The 22,987-nt window shown below is 33.2% G+C and overlaps 3 protein-coding genes across 8 annotated transcripts; 2 read left to right on the top strand and 1 right to left on the bottom strand.

Moving 5' to 3' along the window:
• Positions 1-1,655: 1,655 nt before the first annotated feature.
• On the top strand, positions 1,656-3,255 carry LOC7463139 (probable WRKY transcription factor 43). The gene is made up of 2 exons (XM_002322238.4): positions 1,656-2,225; positions 2,679-3,255. Exons 1-2 carry the CDS (start codon positions 1,867-1,869, stop codon positions 2,854-2,856), a joined length of 537 nt encoding a protein of 178 aa, XP_002322274.1. The 5' UTR covers positions 1,656-1,866; the 3' UTR covers positions 2,857-3,255.
• Positions 3,256-5,551: 2,296 nt separating this feature from the next.
• LOC7454734 (SUMO-activating enzyme subunit 1A) lies at positions 5,552-9,166 on the bottom strand. Its single transcript, XM_002321677.4, has 10 exons — positions 8,816-9,166; positions 8,684-8,735; positions 8,393-8,588; positions 8,115-8,194; positions 7,864-7,980; positions 7,302-7,352; positions 6,757-6,823; positions 6,221-6,324; positions 6,026-6,130; positions 5,552-5,941 (listed from the first exon to the last, which is right to left on the bottom strand). The coding sequence occupies exons 1-10, from the start codon at positions 8,896-8,898 to the stop codon at positions 5,825-5,827; spliced, it is 972 nt and encodes a 323-aa protein (XP_002321713.1). The 5' UTR covers positions 8,899-9,166; the 3' UTR covers positions 5,552-5,824.
• Positions 9,167-16,137: 6,971 nt separating this feature from the next.
• On the top strand, positions 16,138-19,805 carry LOC7454733 (squamosa promoter-binding-like protein 13A). 6 transcript variants are annotated; one of them, XM_024586040.2, is made up of 5 exons: positions 16,138-16,291; positions 16,418-16,478; positions 17,055-17,564; positions 18,300-18,433; positions 18,996-19,805. In XM_024586040.2, the coding sequence occupies exons 3-5, from the start codon at positions 17,146-17,148 to the stop codon at positions 19,586-19,588; spliced, it is 1,146 nt and encodes a 381-aa protein (XP_024441808.2). In that variant the 5' UTR covers positions 16,138-16,291; positions 16,418-16,478; positions 17,055-17,145; the 3' UTR covers positions 19,589-19,805. The 6 variants fall into 6 exon arrangements, with proteins under 6 accessions (XP_024441808.2, XP_052303670.1, XP_024441807.2 ...); XM_052447710.1 differs by having other exon boundaries at positions 17,043-17,564; XM_024586039.2 differs by having other exon boundaries at positions 17,020-17,564.
• The last annotated feature ends 3,182 nt before the right edge of the window (positions 19,806-22,987 follow it).

Genomic DNA, 22,987 nt, shown 5'->3' with positions numbered 1-22,987 from the left:
GTTCTCTCTTAAGCCTTAAGAGACAGCATTTCATTTAATTTAAGAGAGAATTTCATTTCTTTGACTGTTCTAGTTGGATGTGATTTCCTTCACCCTATACCATTATGCTCTGCTTCCCTTTTGTCATGCTTTGGATCTCTATGATCTAGATACAAAAGATTTGTGATCTAAATATAAGAAAGGATTGTCATTATTTTATATATGATCTTGAATTTTGGATGCAGCTTTTTTCTCAGGTTTTCTGGACTGGACTATCTATCTAGTGAATCGGAGTCCAAATCTTATCTGCTTTTTGATTCAACTAATGAGATATTGTGAAAGTTGTTAATCTTTTATCTCCTATCTGTATAATTAACATGTCAACTGTGGATTTAGTTTAAAATAGGACCATTGCACTGATCTTTTAAGATTTTCATTGGTTTATTAGATTGGAATTGATGGTCCATTTAGTTAAGTGAACTAGAATATATCTTAACTTGTTTGAATCACGTCCCCTTGCAGCCCTCTGGTACCTTTTTTATGTGGGAGATTGACTGAAAAGGCCATTATACATGAAACATTAGCTGCAATAGTGCAAACTGCGAAGTTATCTAGTCCCATTCCAAAGGTTAGGTTTTGTGGCGGCCTAGAATTTGTGGGGTGCTGATGTGGCTTCAGTGTACCATCCTTATCGAACCCTAGTACAAATTGCAAAAAATTCCATTGCTGTGTGCTGCCTAACTCGCATGGTGTCCAGCACCCTCAAGGTGGCTTCTCCTTATAAGCGTTTCAGAAGATAATATTGTCTGCTCCTTTAATTTTGTCAAAGTTAATGCCATAATAATTCCAAATGGGTGCCTATTTTATGATAATAAATGGGCTTGGCCGGCATTGAAGCAGTAACTTGAAAATTACGTATGCTGTATTATCCTTGAAGGCAGGAAGAAGCCAGAACTCTCAAGAAATCCCTCTCCTACATTAAACAGCCATTCTAGAGCGCACAAGCATGATGATGGAAGTGGATGTATATGATCGATGCACTCCTCTCTCTGCCTTGTGAGTATGAGAAATTGTGAGGCGGCCTAGACCTAGTCGCCTATCGGAGCTAGCTGGATGTGTACTGAACAGCAACATTTTGTATCCTTTATCCAAATCATGATGTGGGATATCATTATCATCCATTTCAATTCAAAGGAACATGACTTTTCCATGTAGCTTGCAGATATGAAATTTTGGTGAAGTCTGCTGTTTTCTTTTAAGAATCATAACCTAAAACACCAATTCAACTTGATGTTGCAACCTTAAATTGGTTTTGTTTAGAACGCAAAAAATACTCTTACCATTTGCACACGATAAAGGGTGATTTATTTTTTTATTTATGAACGTGCAGAGTTCACAAGTGTCATTAGTATGTGTGGTTGAGATTTAGCATAGAAAAAACGGAAGTTAGGTTTGAATAGCTTGTGAATTTCTCTAATCCTTGCGAACATCAAACATAAGACGTTTTTACCAAAACTATCGTAAATCCAAACACTGATGTGACTTAACTGCAATAATGAGAAGCTTTTTCTGTCGTCTTTGTACTATAACTCCCTGTTCATGTCTTTGCGTGCCGTTTACGACTCATCTTTCTATACACACACACACACACACACATATATATATGAAGGATGCATACATGAATAATGTGCACTAGCCTTTATAGATGATTTTTTTTGCTGTGCCAAGTGAATTGGACGTTGCCTATTAGCCGCCCACCTTTTTCTTACATGGTCTTGCCTTTTTATATTTGCCATAGCTTCTTGTATATTTCTTCTTCTCGAAGTAGTATAGACTTATGTGAGTGGTCGTAGCAGCTCAGGTCTTGTTTATACATATATACCATTAATGCCAATGGAGAAGTATCAAATATTCCTTCCTGTTTCTGGCCCATCAAGTCCTTCAGTTTCACCATCATCACTAAACATGGCAAATCCTCTAATCTATTTTCACGGTGACAGTGAAAATGGGGTCAAGCCAGAAAGTAGGTTTCAACATTTGGATGCTAAAAGCAGTGTTTCTCAGACTAGTAGAATCTGTAACGGTTCTGAGTTTAAGGTGAAACCAGGAAAGAGAGGAGGGGATAGTGATGATTTTAGGAAGCATAGATATGCATTTCAAACTCGAAGCCAAGTTGATATACTTGATGATGGGTATAGATGGAGGAAATATGGGCAAAAGACTGTCAAGAGCAGCAAGTTTCCAAGGTTAGTATGCTGTTAATCAGCTAAAGATTTGCTGGTTCTTTTGTGGCATGATTACTTAAACACTCTCTGAACTCTCTAGCTTGTCAATTTTCTATCTTCAATTGAAGCATGAACGTGCATTTTTACTACCTACCTGCCTTATTAATTGTTGTAGTTGGAATTAACTATATTGGTTAGTGTTAATTCTTGCCAAAATTTTCCAGATGCTCTCGTACCCTCCAAAAAGCTAGGTTTTTTTTTTAAAAAAAATTCACTCCAACATCGTGATCATTTTGACTCAGACATTATCTATAGTACACATTGAACAAAAGTGACTAAATTCATTGAAGACAGGACAAGGCTTGTGATATGTTCATTGCTTATTGAAAATTAATTTAGATCAGATCATAAAACAGAACCAAAATCATCATCCGATGGGAAGTTTGTTTGTTGAATATTTAATTTCGACTGCAGAAGCTACTACAGGTGTACAAGTACTGGGTGCAATGTCAAGAAGCAAGTCCAACGCAATTCTAAAGATGAAGGGATTGTTGTGACCACCTATGAAGGGATGCATAACCATCCAACTGAGAGGTCCTCTGAAAACTTTGAGGACATCCTGAGGCAGATCCAAACTTATACTCCTTTCTAAATTATGCTGCAACTTTTTCCTTAATGCTTGGATTGCACATAAACTACTGTAATTCTGAATTGGGGATGGAAAATAAATAATCTTCAACAGAAGATAACATTGGAAGCCACTTTCCTTCTAGCTATGGAGTAGTTCTGATGATGCTGGACAGATTTGGCAGATTCATTATATCGAGTAGCCATACAATGTTTAGAATTGGCATATAATTACCTCTGCAATTCTGAAGACTCCTTACTTTAGCTCTTCTGATTCACAATTCTTGGTCAAAAGCAGGAGCAAAATTGGATGCTAAGAAGGTTGGATGAAAGAGTATCATTATTGAAGTTTTGGTCAAATTTGTAAATGCAAATGGTTGGATAACCTATTTCTATTTAAAATCTGGGATTGGGATTGGATTCATGTTGGTGCAGATTGAAAAAACTCAACTAGAACCTTATGTGTATTTTATTTGCATCCATATTATTCTTCAGCATCAATTGCTTAACTGTTATATGATAGACAGATATCCCACACATTAAGGGCTCAAAGGAAAAGGCTGGGAGCTCAGAATTCAGGTCACCTTTTGTTCTAGATACGACATTAAATTCATGTTCTTCTGTAGATTTAAAGGGAGGGCATAAATTTATTTATTTTAAATTTCATTCTTCAAAATCCCTTAAATGTTCAAGATCGTTCCCATGTCAGCAAGATATTGGGGTAATAGCTCCATATATCATAGATTCAGCTATCTGTTTTACTACATGTATCATCACCAGTAAGTGTAGTAGTATGAAAATTCATATATATCTGCATTATTCATGATAGTAAGGTAAGAAAATCTCCAATCAGAAGACAGATTCATTCATACAAAATATCAAGGAAACATCAGTTGAATGACCACCTCAGTTTAGAACCAAGCTAGAAAGTAAACAAAGAAAATATCATGTTGGGAACTCAATCACCTCATTGCCAACCCCATGATTACCAAAACTCTTTGAGATGATCCCGAATGCGCACACAATGAAAGCAATTGTAAGCCAACCCATAGCAACCATCCAGCTTGCCCCATATCTTTCTTGATCAGCATTCAAAACTCTCTTTTCTTCTTGTTCACTTGCCTCCACCACCACCTTTTCTTCCTCTTTCTCTCTCTCAGTACAGTTATCACAAATATAAAAAGAAAAGGAAGAGGAAGATGATGATGATGATGAATAAGAACAATGATGACTATATGGAGACAACCCTCCTTTGCTTGCTTCAACATCTTCAGTCTCATCATCAGAAGCATAAGAGAACACTGATCTAACTTCACTCTCTTGAACCAAACCATCCAAATTATGACATATCATCTCCTCTATCCCTCCAAAATCCATCTCACTCACACTACTCCCCATGGCCTCAAAAAGCCTCCTTCCTTTCAACTTGCCACTCTCAATGGCTGCCCTTCTCTCTTTCAATATCTCATCAACTGCCAAGTCATTGTTCTTAACCTTCCAAGCACCACCTCCTCCTCCTGGTGGAGACCTCCCATGTTGAAGTGAAGATTTAAGGTCGCTTGGAGAGCTGTATAGGAGTTTACGAGCTTTAACCATGAGTTTTTGAGTCTGTCGATGCTCCACGTAGGTTAAAGCTCTTTGACTGTTTTATGGAGTCCATCCTTGTTGCATATGCCTATACTGTTGCTACAGTTAAATTATTGTTTCTTTTCATGGTCTTTCCATGGTGGGGTCTGTTTCTTTTTCGCAATTCATCATGACTTGGAATATTTTGTTGTGTTTTTGAATCAAGAATGAGGTTAAGTTGGCGGATTTTGATTTGAACGTGATTTACTGGATTAGATTACAGAGGGATAAGAACCACCGACATTATGTTTTCGAGTTTTCATCTTGGAGCTTGTACGATTAACATGAATCTTGCTTGAGATTAATATTATTATCACAGAACATAAATCTAGATATTTCAATAGTCGAATGTTGATGACCTTTTTCCTCCTCTGTGCCATGAGATTAGTTATGTAATTAATCACAAACAAGGGCTAAGTGACTTCACTTGTTTACAGGAAGGCATATTTCACCAGTGTCATTCAATTCAATTAATTGCGTTTCCTGACTCCCCTTCTGCTCATGATGTTTGTCTGTAGTTTCGATACTGCTATGATGACCAAATAAATCTCATGACCCACTAAATATATTCTTAATAATACTACGAACTAGTTTATAATTCTTGTTGAATATAATTATCTTTTCAAATTTTCACTTTCTCCCAGAGCTTCTTCAGTGGCCGCGGAGGCACGTACATCTGGAAACCACCAATAAAGCGACTACTTTCATCTTTCCTCGAGGATGCAAAGTCACACATGCGATGGCCACCTTTCATATTTTGCTCTAATTTTATAAGACAAACTAATTGCTTATAGCCCACATACATGCTATGATCAAAAGAACATTTTGCACGAGCCAGCAATCAATCTTCCAGCAACCAGCTCAACGGGCAACATCCATGAATCAATATCACCAAGTCTTGTCTAGAACTATTTAGCATGGCTGTGGCGATGCACTGTGGAACGTACTCATTCGAGGGACACAGTCACTTGAATCATTCAATAATAGTAACATTTTCTTAGGAAAAAGAATGATCATCAACAGCCATTCTTGGCTATATATTGCCCTGCCTCTGCCGCTGTACATTAGTTAGTTAAATATACGCAGGCGTGAACTGTTAAAAGTCACTTACTATGATGAACAACAATCTATGGTAAAAATAAAACACCAGAAAACCACTAGCAACAGTCGACAGCTAAAAACCAGTAACAAATCAATAACCAAGCTCCCAACTTTCCTGAGCTTCAGAATCAGCTTTAGCTTATCCTGGCAAAGATTAAAAAAAGAAACTACAACAAATATGACATCTCCTACACGGCAGTTGTCAGTATTCAGTACCCATACACTACTCAATTTAGTTCATTAAGCTTTCACTAAACATGCCGTGATCAGCCTTTTGGGTTAGGATCTGATATGTCCTCTATAATGCCTTTCCCATCCACACTATCAAAGAAGAAGAAATTCTTGAGGGGATCCCCTTTGCCTGATATTGCTTTGATTACCTCCTAAAAGTTTTAATGCCACATATTAAACTAAATTAATTGAACACTTGGGAAGAAAACAAGTAAATAAAGATATAAGGAATTCACCTGTCCAAGGATTCCTCCAATGATGGCACAAACTGGAGGGAATTCTCTTGCACCCATAACCAATCTTTCAAGGAGGGCATTGGGAATGTGAGATTCATTCAGTGACTGAAAGGGATTGTGATAGCAAGGTTTAGAAGCTGCCTTTCTTTCTTTTTCAAATAAACAAACACAAATAACTGATTCCTACAGGCATACCTGCGCCTCACAAAGTTCCTTTTTCAGCTTCAGAACAGCAGGAAGGTCCTCAATACAAATTTCTCCTGGCTTGCGTCCTTCGTCCTCTTCAAATCTTTCAATCACTACAAAAGATAGAGAATAAAACAGGTCATCTCTTCTACAATGGAGACAGTTTAAAAACACTGCTCGGATTTATTTGAAATCCCAACTCATCAAATTATGAAAGAAACAGGATTTCAGATTCTTCATCACAAAATGGACAAACCATTCATTAGATTCCCAGTTCCAGAATAGAGAAATCAGTATTCATGCACTTCAGAATGAAGATGCATGAGTTAGGTTGTGAATAAGAAACAACTCATCCTTGTAACACAATTACAGAAAGGAACATTATATATTCCTCAGTTTTGTAGCAGAATTCCACCAGGACAAGAACCAGGCAAACATGAGTTGTGAACAGTTTAACAGTACTCTACATTCACCATTAGTTTGGACCACCTTTTTTATTTTCTATTTTTCCTTCTAAATAGCAATAACTGAATATTTAGCCAGACCTCTCATAGCCAAATAAAGCTTTGAGACTTTCCGGGGAAGTGATCTCCAAGGCACTGAAATAGCTTCCTGAAAATAACAGATCAATTACATAAGTTGTCAGTAAAATGGGCACCATAGCAAATAAATTATTTATTGTTTATGTCAATCAAAATCAGCTCAGACTTCCATTTCAAACCGATGCTAATTAACCATGAGCTTGGTAGCTATCCTAAATGAATACTACAAAGCTAATTTCCTTGGCTGCACCATATTTTAGTCCAAGTAGATTACTATAGCTGGCCACTTGGTTCATTCTCTGTTGGTGTCCCCTTAATGGCATACATGTGAAGATAGCATGGATCAGTTTGCTACTACTCTCACCAATTACCAGCTAGCTTACCTATAGGGCTAGCTTAATTTAATAGAAGCCATCCTTTTTTTTAACAATAATGTTACAGAAGTTCATGTTTGACTGAATATACATTATGCACTTGTACTGAAGGAACAAGGCTGGATGAGGCCACACATTTGGCTATCAAATTCATTGGGGAGAACTTAGTGATACCTGAAAACTTGGATATTGCAGTTCGCATTCAGTAGTTCCATCTAGCCTTTTCTGTCAATAACATGAAATAGGGAAAAACCCAGGTCAACAGAGCACACTATTTGAGGATGCTTGAAAAACATCAACAATTTGGCATCCCATGGGAGTTGCAACTTCATACAATAGATGTCAAAATTAAGTATAGGAGATTTAAGGAGACCAGTCTGCGTACATGCCAAAAAGATCAGTGCTCAGTTCTACTTCCACTTTTTAACAACAAGGCCATTCATGATCAAGGTTCACAAATAGACAGTACATCTATAGTTTAATAACATGTTAAACTGGTATCTTCATCTCCATCCTTATAAGTGAACATGAGGCATTCAAAGAAAGAATGACATGAATAAATGAAATTAAGAGTCAGCATGAGCTAAAACAAGAAATAAACAATCTGCCACTCAGAACAAAACTGATTCAATGCTTGGCTTTAAAAAAGAAACATTTGGATCAACATGATCCAGTTACAACATGATCCAGTGAGAGCAGAAAATGTGCGAAAATGGAAAGGTAAAAGATGGTTTACCTTTGCATAATTATATTTCTGCAAATCAACAAAGATCTCGCCACAACAATCTCTACAGTCAACTGTGTAAAATGATACACGCTTCGATAACTTCCGACACCTCTCATTGATCAATTTCTGCATTAAAAGCATAAGATTCGAAAACATAGCAAGTAAAACAAATACAGGCATTAAATCACAGAGCAGGAAAAATCCTAACAACAAGCACAATTATCTACACAAATTAATAAAGGAAAATGATTGACCCGTACTTTGGTTGCAAGGGAGCAGAAACTTATAACTACAACATCAAACTTATCAAAGAATTCAACGCCAAAGCTTGCCAAATCACCTGCAATTTCAATATCCCGTTAGATAATTTCGAATTCATTGCACATGTAAAAAATTCTTATGATTTATAAAATTAGCAAACAAAAACATTTTTCAACCAATTCCAATCACTAAATTAAACAATCCAACAACAAAGTTAAGCATTAACAGTTACAAAACTATAAAAACAAGAAAAAGTTGTGGGACAGACAAACCAAACCTTTTTCAACCGAAACACGAACCATGGGGTTAAATTCATTCAAAGAATCACGGCAAAGCTCAGCAAGAGTTTTCCCACTACAAGCATTTTCATCAGGGGGCATCAAAAAATTAGCAGACAATGCTTCTTCAGTCACAGCCCTGTCATCCACTAGTGTCAGACTTCCAACTCCAGCCAAAACAATGTTCTTGCAAAACTACCCAAAAATAAACACAAAAACACTAAGCCCCATATTATCAACATAAAAAAGAACACATTTTTAGTGGGTTTTAAGGTTGTAGTAGCAAGTACCTCAGTAATAGTGCCCTTCATTCCATAAACTAATATATGGGATTTGCTTAGTCTACAAAAAAATAAAACATGGGTTACTTAAAAGCGTAAGTTCTAAATCAAATAGAGAAGTTTAATGAAAAAGGGTTTTACCTTCGTTGAGCATCAGCACCCCAAACCCTAATTTGGCGATCATACAATGCAGTTTCTTGCTCTGTTAACTCTTCTCCGTCCATGTTCAAATTGAGCCTAATCAAACAACGAAATTCAACTTTGGACTAAACCCTTAAAAGGGTTCTATTTTGATGAAAGGAGAAATGATTATAGACCCGAAAATGAAAAGAAGAGAAAAAATCCCGACAAGGTAAAGAAGTTTTCAGAGTTTTCAGAGTTTGAGAGAATTAAGGAAGTGGTTGTGTTCGGGTCTAAACAAATAGTGATGTTGTTGATCCATACTTGTGGTCTTGGGCTGTGGATATTTACATGGGCCAAGTTTAGTAGCCTATGATTCTCTCTTGATCCCCTTGAAAAAAGTATTTCTTAAAGAGGTAAAACTTGTAGTGGAAATGGAAATACAGAAAAAAAAAATTGTTTTGTTATGATTTTTAAATTTCCCACTGCCTTTTGTTCGAGCTATGTACAGCTACTACATCAACTGTTATTATCGTACAGATTATGAAGAGTTAGGTCATCAATGATTAACATGCCTGCAAAACATAGAAACGAGGGACTCTTTTCTTGAAATGATACGAGATGGTTTTGCTTCTTGAAAAATCCACAGTAACACCTTCAGCCCTGTATGTGAAATCAATGCTCAACTCCAAGAAATAATTAAAGCTAGCGTTGGATGGAGAACGTAACACTAGTAACATGTCTCGTTAGCTAATTCAAGAAATAATTGAAAAGGTCTAGACTTTGTAGCCAAGATATCATGAGCAAAACCCAAGTTCTTCACGAATAACATGCACACGTAGACCCATACACGCACACACTTTCTTGTACGATTTGCGACTCTTGCTCTTGCTTCATATTTACGTTGAACCTTTATGAACATACCTGGGTCTTGATGATAAATGTGTAATACTTCCTTGTCATGATCGATCACTAATTATAGAAGTGATCTCAATCTCTTTTGGAATTTCCAGACTTCCAAATCACAAGATGATTTCCAGCCAAACTTGTAAAAATATCTGTTGTTCAATGGCGCACAACTTGGGGACTTTTGTTACCCTAGAAATTATGTAATGGCAGTCCATGGAAACGTGGAGAGTCTACCACTTTATTAAATAGTGTTCGTCAGAAAAAGTGAAGAGTCGTTTCGGAGTTGCAGATTTTAATGACACAGAGTACGTCTTGGATCACCTTATCAATGAAGGACGCGTAGAATCCTTTTTCTGAGCAAAGAACAAATAATGTGATGAGATGGGGACCGGTTCTTATTGAAGAGTACAGCTAGCTACTAGATTGTGTTTAAGCGTACGGCCTTGTTCTATGATTACTGTACAAGCACCGGTGATAATTCTAGTGATGTAGTCAATCCAAGGATTTGTTACGAGCACCGGTGAAAATTCCATTGATATTGAAACAAAATGATTTTATAGTATAATTTCTGTTATTTATTTATTTTTTATAGAAAAAATTGTGTATATATGAAAAGTATGTGCGGACTCAAGAACTTAAAAAATATATAAATATATGTGTCATGATAAGATTGGATAAATTGAAGTAAGTAGGCTTGAAATACTAGCTTTCTAGACATTCAAGGCGAATCAATTATGATTTCTAACACTTTGGCAAGCCTAGATGGCTATAAGGCCAGCCATGTAGGCTTGGTCAAGGCAAATTGGTTAGGTTATGCTCAAATAACTAGTTTTTTTTTTAATTTTTCATTCACTTTAATTTAACCCCACGGCTTTTAAATAATCATATTTAAAAAACTTATCTAGTATAAGTAGAGGGAGAAAAAATTACATGTTTCGTACAATTAATATTACCTTTTATGGTTGTTATTAATATTTTTTAACATAATTTTTATTAATGTTTTTACAAGAGAGAACAATGTAATTATTTTGTTAGTTCAGATAAGCAATCTAGTAATAAAATGCGAGCATAAACATAAGTAATATGATATGTGTATGCATTTCACAAGAAAGTGTATTTTGAATAGTCATAAAGATCGGAGAAGGATCTCTGATTATTTTGGAGATAAGTAGTTGTGGAAACTTGAAGAATTTTAAGGGAGTTATGGATATCACATTGTAAAGATTTATTGTTTAGGATATGAAGATATATTTAGAAACACAAATATTTTGTTATTGAGGTTTTTCATTAGAGATATTAAAGATACAGAGAAATATTACTGTTTTTATTCAAAAGTTCAAAAGATAGTAGAAATATAATTTTTAAAAATTATCTAATACCAGGTAATGCATCATGAGGATTTTTCCTTGTTTGTTCATATTACATTTCCTTATTCACAAATTGTTAAGGTATCCTTTAGAGATCAAATTTTTTTAGGACACGATATTCTTTGGTGTTATGGCTTTGATAATGATGAAAGTGACAATTTATTAGGACTTTTAGTGTTCATGTCACTCTTTATTGAAGATGACCATCACACAAAATCCTTTCTTTGAATGACAAAAATCATTTAAACATGTTCAGTGGTAAGAGATATGGTTAGAAACTTAATGAATGTCAAACGATCACGAATGGATTCATTGGTGCTTCTTTTAAATGATGCACTAGTAAGAGATTAATGGTGTTATGAAGATTATGATATTTGAAAACAAAGGTGTCTATGTCTGTTGACACTTGCTTCTTCCACTTGAATATGATTATCCATAGCCTATTTTACATTAATGAGAGTCATGTCAAAGAGAGTATATAGGTGTTTCTATAATAAGTAGTTGTAGAATTCATTAATCAGGCTCTTAGTGGTAATGAGTTCGAGTAGATGCTCAATGTTAAGAATTTTCTCATTAAATCTCTAAAGCTATACTCAGGTGCTTTCATCTTCCTATTGGGTGATGGAAAAGAGCATTGGTGTTCCATGAAATATCGCTAGGAGAATTTTACACATATCGTCACTATTTTATGTTACAAGCTCTAGAATATTTCTAATATTGTACACGTGCTCTCCATGTTCTATATGACGGTCATAGCTATCCAGGTTGGCCTCTACGAAAACATAGTCTTTGAAAAGACGAGTGTGTAACACTTTATGTCAAAGTGGAAAGTTTCTTACTTGATGAGAATGATGCTCATTCTTATTCTTAGGAGCTAATACAATCTTGCATGTATAGCTTTTTTATTAAGGATCATGTGAGCGGGACTAAAAACAAGATTGATGGTGATAGTCACACTTGTGGCTAGGTTTTATTGTTGAGTGCTCTTTATAACGAGAATTGTTTCTTTGTAAAGTTGAAGTGTCGTGCCCACTTTGCATGTTGTTTTTTTTTCATGGAACTGATTTTATCTATGTGCATGTAATGGAGATAGAGTTATGTGTTGTATTTGAATGCAAAGTTGTTCTTGAATGACTAGAATAATATTATTGAATATTTGTATTTAATGAGAGAGTTGGTGAAGATCTAAAGAGGTTATAGTTTCTATAATTGGGAGATTAGTTATTATTCCATGTCCTAGAGTTTAGTTAACCAAAAAAAAAACTAATTTTTTATTCAAGTTCACACAGATAACATCATTAATGAAGTCATGAGAAAATCTCATATAAGAATTGAGTTTTCCCCATGAGCTTCCCTGCAAAGTAAGCTCATTATAGGCACATGAAATACTTCGATGCTTAAGTTAGTAAGATGTAAAAGGAGAAAATAATGTACAATAAATTAAAACAAATAATAGGGAGAAATTGTATGTTTTAGGAGTTGTTAAGTGGTTATTTACGATTCTAGAATTTGTTATGTAGTTTTTATGGTTCATAAAACTGTTGGATGATTGATGGTAATTCATGGAATTACTTATAAGATTGTATGGCTAAGTGTGGAGTCCAAGACCTAAGACCTAGAACTCATGACCTTGCATGACTAGTGATAGGTTTGGAACTTGTATGACATAGAATCTATATGGTTATGGCCTAGAACTTGTATTTTGCATGGTCAAGACTCTTTTTTTTTTTCCTGGTGATTTAATATATTTATACACTCAATCCTTGAACTTACTTTATAGAGAAAGAAAATATTTTTATAAAAAAATTAAGTCATTAATGTTGTGTCATGCTCATTATTAGTGGAGACACAATACTTTCCTAGGAAGTCGAGAGTTGTAATGTCAGGTGCGTTATTAGTAAAGATATTTCTAGTTAAATAATTATTGGTTAGAAAATTAATGTTTGTACTGCATAAAAAGGTACTACATATATGGAAAAAAAAATTATGTATACATAGAATTAGGGCTTTAAATATTAGGTTTCTATCCAATTTGGTCACAATATTAAAGCATTTTTTTTATTAAAAAAAAAATAGTGCACAATCACTATTGTACAGGAATAACAAAAACAATTTATGCATATTTTTGTATAAAAAAGAATCAAAGCTAATATAAGAAAATAACTAAAAACTTTATTTAAAAAAACTAAAGATCTTAAGTTTTGATATAATTCAATTATTTTTTTTATTTTAATTATTAGTTTTGATTTGCATTTTTTAATAGTATCCTTACAGTTAATAGTCAAAGTAAAGTTTCATAAGGTACTATATTAGTTAGAGAATGATTTAAAAAGTTTATTCTATATTATTTAAAGTTTTATGTAATGCATAATTAAGCATAAAATGGAAAGAATATTAAATTATTATTTTTAAAAAATATATTATAGTTTCAGTCCTTTTCTTAATCAGAGACAAATGAAATACAACTACTAAAATTATTATTCTATATTATTTAATAGTATCTTTTTAGTTTAATAGTCAAAATAATGTAATGCATAATAGAATTTATATTCTTATATATAATTATAAATACATAATATTTTTTCATGTACAAGGGCGCCTATTTTCTAAATTAAACCAGGAAATTAGTTTTCCAACAATGTAAAATAAATAAATAAATAAATCACTCCATATTAAAGTGTGCCGACAGTTACATACATGAAAGAGGGAATAGATTTTTGCAACAGTGAGAGCTTCAATTTGCATGGCTGAGATGAAGAAAGATGGACACGTGGGGAACAAAGGAAAGCCCACAGAAAATCTATCCAGCCTAGAATTATAGGGGTTGGTCCCTACTACTGACACTAGCAATTACAGCTACCACTGACATTGGTCCTGGTGGTTGCCCTCCTTTTTTGTATCCCATTTTACCCCTCCATCTTTTCTCTATTTATTTCTCCGACCCATCTCCCTTTAATTTATTTTAATCTAAGATTTTTATTATTATTTATTTTCTTAACTATTTGCATTGCCCACGCGCACCCCTTCTTTAGCTTTTTAAACCAAGGTGTGGTCCAAGAGCCATTTTGTGCATACAATGCTTTTCTTTCCCGTCATTGGTAAGAGAAACTTGCACACAATCCACCCGCACCCACTTACACAAGAATATTCTCTTTCTCTTTCTTTTAATAAAAAAAAAAGATTATTGCTAATACATCAAGAATTTTTTATAATTTTTTTAATTTAAATTATACAAGTTAATCTAAGAATATTCTTTAATCATGAAAAAATAGCATTATAACTTTTTGTTTGAGTTTATAAAGGTACAGAGAGTGTCGTAACGATTGCTTTTCAAAGTGTTTTTTGTTGAGAAATGTTTAAAATAATATATTTTTTTAATTTATTTTAAAAATTAACACATTAAAACGATTGTATTTATAACAATTTTGTTTAATTTTCTAGATGTAAATAGTCAAGATAATGATTAAAATAAATAAATAATCAAAGAAAGATAAAATTCACAGATGCTTCCATTGGTGGGAGTGAAATTAAATGATGAAAGATTTTCATTATTAGGTGATAGACCTTGTTTTTGGCTGGCGTCAAAGATTTTATTCATTTTCACTAGATTTGGCTTTGTATTTTGTTTCCTCTTTTCTTTTCTTTTTTCTACGTGCAACTCATTATTATTTTTTCTTTTTGAAAAATTTAAACGAGTGACGTGGAAATAAAATTGAGTGAGAAATTGACAAGGCATAAATCAGGCCTCAATTGATTCTTTTTCTCTTTTTTTCATCCTCTTGCATGTTTTTCATGTGATACATTGAACGAAGTTGATTTTTATTTATATACTGTGGATGAAAATGCAGCTTGATGCTGGTTCACATGTCAAGGAGCTGCATGAATTAGGATCGTGATTTCAGGTTTATACTGTTAAGAACCTATAATTGAGCTTCGTATAATTAAATATATCATGTTTTTCTTGAGAAAACTTTCCTTTTTTATACAGGACAACTCACTTTTTCATTACAATAATCATAATTTGTCATTACATAATCATGATTATGAAATTTAGATTTATTATTGGATTAATAAATCTAGAATTCAACCAATCTAGAATTTCTGATCAAGTTCTAATTAAAAAAATAAAATGAAAAGTGATTTAGTTTAACCTAGTTAAAAACTCTGGTTAACATATAATAAAATCAGGTCCTCAAACCGTTGAATTATTTTAAAAAAAATATTGTTTTTTCAGTGTTTTTTTAAATTATTTTTTTAAAATGATCCGAGGTAACTATTTATCTTATCTTATTCCAAGTCACATCCTGGATCGAGTTTTATAATTTCAACAATGACAATATTAAAGTACGAGACAGACTATATTAATTGTCATGTATTTTTATGAAAAAAAAAAGATACATGATCATTCAATTACCGATATAATTGACAAAACTACCATAATTTTTTTCTCAAGAACATGGTCCAAGAATCAACATTGTTCTTGCGAGATTTACTTGTTAAAGGGAAAATAAAACATGTTGCATCCTTGATTGTTTAATCATGATTTCCCATAAACAAGAGTTACACTATGCTAGAAGAATCAACAAGCAAATGATTGAACAAACAAAATCTGGTGGTCCTTAACAAGAAGCAATCACATTCAATGATGCTGAAAGGAGAAAATATTCCAAACACAAAGTTCCGTTTCGAAATCTTCCTCCTCCCCTTGTTCAGGGCCAGGAAGAAAGAAAGAAAACACTAAAAAAAAGAGGGCTCAAGTTGAGGGTAGCAGCAAAGTTTCAAAATGTTTGTTTCCCACTCTCTAGTAAAAGTAGAGTGGGATGCACACACAGCTTGAAGTAAAAGAAATCTCAAAAGGAAAAACATGCTGTGAAATGTGAAACACAAGGTCACATGCTTTGTCCCAATTAGCATCAATATCCTTGTACTTCTTTTCTTGCCTCCCAGAAAAAGTTGAAAGGAACAACCAACAGCCTGTCCTTATTTTTTTATATATATTTCAAACAAACCCTAAACATGAAAAAGAAAATAATAATAATTATATTTTATATGAAAAAGGAAGGAGTGAAGTTAATAAAGACAGCATATTTATCTCAGCTCTATTTGGCTCTTCATGGTAAGCAAGCAGTGACCTCCTTTTTCACTGTTACTAAAATTTCCCACTTCCAACACATTATTATAATCAACCCTTTATGGCATTTTGGTACTGGTGTACATACAGGTAGTGATTTTTCAAACCTACCGCACACTCAGCTTTACAGCTTGATGTATTTTTTATGTTGTGTGTGTTTTGTTTTTTCCTTGACTGCTGATCACTTTTATGGGTTCTAAATGGAATCATTGTCAGTGAATGAATGGATGAATGGGTGGGAAAGCTCAAACCAAGTCTTCTTCTAGTGAACCTGTCTGTAAGTACTCTCTCACCTCTTTCCCTCTTTCTTTACTTATTTATTACTATATCTTTATTTATAGTTAGTACTTAGTAGCCTTCATTTTTTAAGCTTCCAATCTTCTTGGAAGTATATCTCTGCAAACTGTATTGCTGCACTCACTAAACAAAAAGGAATAGCCTTTTGTTGGGGGTTTCTTGTTTCCCCCCCCCCCCCCTGCTTGGTTGAGTAAAGAATACCATTCTGAGATGCTCATCCTTGCATTTCTTGTTTTCTCCAAATCTTTTCCGATTTACATTCTAATTCTAGTTTTAAATTTACAATTCTGTTCACTTGAAATCTGACAGTTTTTTAAGCTACCAACGCAAATATGAGGATTAAATTGTTGTTTGTAGTGTATAAAATGGGGGTTATGAGAGAAGGGCTTGGTTATTCAAGTGTGCTGTTCTTTGCTTGTCAGGTTTAAATTGCTGGTCTTTACTTGTTCTGAGGTTTAATTGATAAAATTTGGTGTAGTTTTGTATATCTGGATGTCTCTTGATTTGTTTGTTTGGTTTAGTGTGAAATAATTTCTTATGCAAGGGTGGTGAACAGTGAAAGAGAAGTTTAATTGAATTGGTAGAGGTGGTGTGGAGCAATAGAAAGATAACTCTGAGGAGAGCAACTCTCTTAAGTGGTAGATTTTATGGACTGGAACTTGAAGGCAACTTCCTGGGATTTGACTGAATTTGAGCAAGGAGCTGTTCCAAGCATAAGCATAGATGCATTTGATAGGTCAACTAACTTTGGAGTTAACAGGAGTGGAGGGGGTTTTTCTATTGATTTGAAACTTGGTAGGGTTGGTGATTCAAGTGATGAATCTATAATTAATTGGAAGCAGCCTGGAGTCTCAAAACTACAGCCCTTACCTTCTGGATCAACGAAGAGAGCACGCGGAGCTAACAGTGGAACTCAGGTAGCTATGTGCCTTGTTGATGGTTGCAATTCAGACCTCAGTACTTGTAGGGACTATCACAGGCGCCATAAGGTCTGTGAGCTTCATTCCAAGACTCCTCAGGTTACAGTTGGCGGTCAGAAGCAGCGATTCTGCCAACAATGTAGCAGGTATGAATTGTGGTATCGTGTTCTTAATTTCTCAAACTCTAATAGTGCTTAGGTTATTTTGATTTAAATCTTGTTCTGATTATAATTTTCCATCTTTTTCCATAGCTGCTTTCATGTTCTTACAGGGGTGTGCTAATTTCATCTTCTTATTGCACTTCTGCATTGCTTTTTCTGAGTTGGACAGATATTTTCTCTTAATTTTAGGAAACAATGTAATTGTACTGATAGAATCATTTCCTGTTCATCTTTCATGAGGCTCGTACTATATGAAAATCAAAATCAAATTTCTTTACCATTATGCTGCATTTATTTTGAGACATGGTTTTAGCACGTCTCACAGTGTGATTTCTGTAAAGAACTGCCATGTGGTTTGAGCATGTATGCGGAGGAACATGGAAAGGTCATTATTCTGAACAGAAATGGTAATACCTTGAAGAGATTTTGTTAATTCTATGCAGAATTTATTTTGCAGCCTACTACAGTCTTATGAACTCTACCTATGCCCCTGAAATCATGTATAACAGCATTCTTTTGAATTGGTTCTCTTAATTCTTTGTGGAATAAGTGTTGATGACTTCCACTTAGACTGGCTCCTTCCTTGCTTCATTCTTGTCCTGTAAATAAAACAGGCTTCATGTCTATAACATGCATTTTATTCGTTTTTTCTTCTGCATCCAAACCTCTGTCCACCTGTGGTTTCATAGCAGTCTTATACTTTTACTACTACCTTACTAGGTTCCATTCCCTGGAGGAATTTGATGAAGGGAAAAGAAGCTGCAGGAAACGTCTTGATGGGCACAATCGGCGGCGAAGGAAGCCTCAGCCAGATCCCCATTCTCGTCCTCCAAGTTTTTTATCCAATTATCAAGGTTTGTTACAACAATGTTCAGTGGAATCTTTTTCAGCTCTAAATCTGGATACTGGCACACACCCAGTTGCACGACTTCATTGGCAATGATTGCAATCATAGATCTTTATAGTTCATTTCAAACTTAACTAGTTGAGTGCCTCTTCAACTTGCATGGATGATGTCACTTAGAAGATGATGATCTAGTGGCCACTATAGCTAATTTCCACTGCCAATATCCATCCTACCTTTACCTTTTGGCCATGCCGTTGCAGAAATATATACTAATGATCTACGATTCCAAATATACAGACTGGACTTTGACTTGAATTTGAACATTGAAATTGCTCTCTTTCTTGAATTTGCTTAAAATCAATGCTTGTCAATGGAATTTTAAATTATTTAGCATGATTTTGTCATTTCAAAGTTGCTTCCATAATGCACAGAACCAAACTGAAAGAGTTCTAAAGGCTTTCTGTAATTCATATTGATATATATGTTAGAATATCAGATATGTCACTTGTTTTTGCAAATGACATTTTTTCGATTAAATAGTTAAATACATCTTTTCAACATTTTTTCAGGTACCCAATTATTTCCATTCTCTAGTTCCCATGTATATCCATCCTCTACTGTATTGAATCCCACGTGGTCGGGAGTTGCTAGTACTGAGGCAGATGGTAGGCACCATAATCTGCATCAACTTCCTGACAAACAGAACCTGTTCTTTGGATCATCCTCGAGCAGTTACCATGGAGTGAAGCAGTTCCCTTTTTTGCATTGGCACAGCCCTGGCCTTAACAATCAGACATCTCCGGAAGCTTCTGTCTGCCAGCCGCTTCTAAGAACCATTGCTTTGCCAGGAAGTAGTGGGGCAAGTAGCCATAGTATGTTCTGTGACAGGTTAACACAAATACAAGACTCGGATTGTGCTCTCTCTCTTCTGTCATCAACACAGACGCATGCATCCGGGAACCTCATGGTGCAACATAATTCAGTCCCTTTATCGCATCCTATAGGCCCAACAGTACATGATCATGGTTTAGGGCCAATTGATTCAGTTTTGGTTTTCAATAACAGGGATGCTAATGTCCATTTTCCAGGAACGTTTCAACCGCAGTCTGGTGGTTCCTCTGGCAACAAAGCCCCTCAAACACTTCCATTTAACTGGGAGTAATAATCTCCTGGACTCCCATTTTGATGCACAATAATTTTGGATTCTTGCTGAAATATTCCTCAAGGGATTCTCATCTCTACTAACTAGAATGCTGGATTGTTTAAGTTGTTTTTTTAATGATTGACAGCAAATTGAAAATGTTAGTAGTTCAATTTTTATCCTTCCATTGTTACAAAACCTTGTATCATATCATTCTGTGACTAGGAGATCTTCATCAGCTAGTACTAGCAAATTATGAATTGCATTTGAGAAATTGATAAGCTGACTGCTGTCATAAACTATGAACAAGTTAGGCATGATGACTGATCTAGAATGGCACACAGAAGAACCACATGGTGAAAAATATTTTGGAAAATTTGTTTAAAACATGGGTAATGGGTATTTTTGAAGTAAAGTTAAAAGTGGAGTTTATTTACCTTTTAGAGTTAAAATTTTGCTAGAATTTTATTTCTCATATAAGCTATTTAATATTATTTAAATAAATTATTGGTAAATAAAAAATTAATCTAAAAAAACTCTTGATTGATATATTTTGATGAAATCTAAAACTTTCAAAATAATCTCTATTCTAAATAGAAAATAAATAAAATTTTCTTGGTTTTTATATAATGACAAGTTAAAATTAAATTTAAAAAACAAACAAACTTTTAGAGGGAAGAAGTTTTAAGCAAAGTGAGTTTCGAGTTTAAGCTCATGCTCTGGTCGTGTTTCAGCTTAAGTTTAGGTTTATAATTTTTTAGTCTATAAAAAATTATGTTTATCAATTTAAATGTGGACTTGGATCTGGTTCATGAAGAATTATTTTTTCTAGTCCATCTTACTGTTTTGTCCAACCCTTGAATGTAAATAACTAATAAATTATATCATGAATTGTTTTTACATAATATAAACAATTTCTCCGGCTCAAAAGATGAATGATCTCAATAAAAAAAAACATTCAAGTTTAATTCTGGTTTTATAAAGAGTATTTAAAGCTGATAGTAGATAAACTTTAACAATTTTCTGGTTCCTAAAGTAATTTATAAACGGAATGAAGAAAAGTGTATTGGGGTTAGGATTTTCTACACTGTTTTGGACAAATTTTTCTATAGAATTTGACACTCTCCTTCATCTATTTTTAGCTTAACTCTTCTAGTTTTCAAGCTTTATTTCTTTTTTGTTTTTTCCTCGTAATATAGAGTTTATGTTTGAATTTTGTGAAGAGATGTTGAGTACAATTCATTTCCAGATTTTAGTCATTACTGTGTTTTTTTACCCAAAAAACTTATTTTTCAACTCATTTCAACCCTAAAACAGTTTTAAAACATCAAGAAACTAACTTAATAAACTAATAAACCACCAAAAGGTCCAAATTACAAAATTAAATTGAATAAAATATCTCATCCTCAATTTAATTCTGGATTTTTAGGCTATATTGAGGCTTAAAACAATCACTATAAGACTCTCATCACCTAGTAAAACCTGTTGACACCAATTTTAATTATTTTGGTGGTCGGAATAAATGTCGATAATGAGTTTTCTCTCTTTACATAGAATCCAGTGGGCTTTCTGTCTCCTCTCACAAAAAATAGACTGAAAAATAATGAAAATAAAGTTTGGTATCAAAATTAAATTTTAAAAAACCGAAGGGACTAATCACCTATTAAGTGAAAAATATGGGGGACTAAACTAAAATTTATGGAAGAAATTAGAATTTGTCACCTATTTTACTCATGTTTTTTTTTATTATTATTATGGTCCTCTATTTTTCAATTTCATCATCTCTTAAAAGAAAAGGAACTGATTGACTATTAATTTGAGTCTATAAGGGTTCAATTGTGAAAAACAAATAAAAAAATAAACTAAATTAAATATTTTTTAAAAAAATCACTACTTCAATCCACAATAATTTATAATTTATGAGAAAATATACAATAAAAATTACTATATAGAAATGGTCACACAACTTAGTGTTTTGTTAATTTTATCTTTGTTTGATTACAAAATCACCAAGAACTTATATTTTTGCATGATTATAAACCAAACATATATATATATGCTCACTTGTTCAATAATTTAGAAATTTTGGATAACATAAACAAATTGAAGGGGAATGCAAAACAACCTAGGTACGGCTGCTGTTGAAGAAATCTCTCCATAAAAAAAACAAAAAAGGATTAGAGCTTCACTCTATAAACAAACTCAAACTCATAACGTTGTGAATTGTAATAATACAATGATTGTTTTGTCATTGTCAACAAAAATAAAAAAATACCATTGACTTGGTTATTATAAATAGTATAATCATTTCACAAATTCCATTAATTATTATTAGATTATTCAGGTAACAAATTAGTCTTTTAGCATTTTTTAAGCACAATAAAATAACTAAATAACTCTTAAATTTTTTTAAACTCATATACATGAGCTTCTGGTATTTTTATTTTTTAAAGCGCAATAAAATAATTAAATTACTTTTTTAAAGTAAAGTTTTTTAGCATGTTTTTTTTTGTTATAATCAAGTTAATCGAGGAAAAATTTAATAATTTTTAAAAATATATATTATTATAAAAACAAAAATAGTTATCACATCACTTTTACAGGTTATGTCCACGCTATTTGAGTAGTGCTTAAAAAAAGGCTTAACACCAAACAATGACTTTATGGGCGATTTTTAAATCATCTCAATGACATTTCCATTCCTAGATGCCACATGTGATTTACAAACTTCTAGTTTGGCTTTGATACCCTTTCCCCCTTTATTTTTTTCTCTTTATCAATTTACATGTCTGATCTTTAAAATCTTCAAAATATTTCTTCAATTTGTTTTTTCTTATATTTAGTATATGTTTATTTAATTAATATATGTTTTATTCGAGATAATTTATAAAATTAATTTTTTTGTATGATTTTATTTTTTTTAATTTTTCTTTTCATATCATATTTGATTATTATTTTTTTAATTTTTATTTTTGTTTTTACTTTGAAAACTTTTTATATTGAAATTTATTTTTTGATTTTATGCCTCTTTCAATGTAGTCGTTTAGTTTGTTTAGTTTTTTTATAATGACATTAGAACTGTCTTTGTAAGCTTATTTGGGTGGTGGGGCAGAGCAATAATAAATCTCTAATATATATTTTTTTTATTTTTTTTTCTCCCGAATATGATGGGAGAATATGATGTTGGCAACTTGATATTTATAGTTAATTATTGCTGATTATTTTAGTTATTTTTATTTACTGTAAATATTTATTTTAATTATATTATTAAATTAATTAAATTTTTTTAGCGTAGGCAAATTAATAATCTGGATTTAAAAAAAATAATAATTTCAGCATCACCTAAACATGTTTTTTTATATTAAAAAAATTTAACCAACGCCGGCTTGGGACTTTCTAGTTATTATCTACCACCTTCTC

The sequence above is a fragment of the Populus trichocarpa genome, chromosome 15 (assembly GCF_000002775.5).
Source record: "Populus trichocarpa isolate Nisqually-1 chromosome 15, P.trichocarpa_v4.1, whole genome shotgun sequence".
In the NCBI taxonomy this organism is placed as follows: domain Eukaryota; kingdom Viridiplantae; phylum Streptophyta; class Magnoliopsida; order Malpighiales; family Salicaceae; genus Populus; species Populus trichocarpa.
The sequence above is the reverse complement of the archived record's forward strand: the minus strand, read 5'-3'. Positions and strand labels throughout refer to the sequence as shown.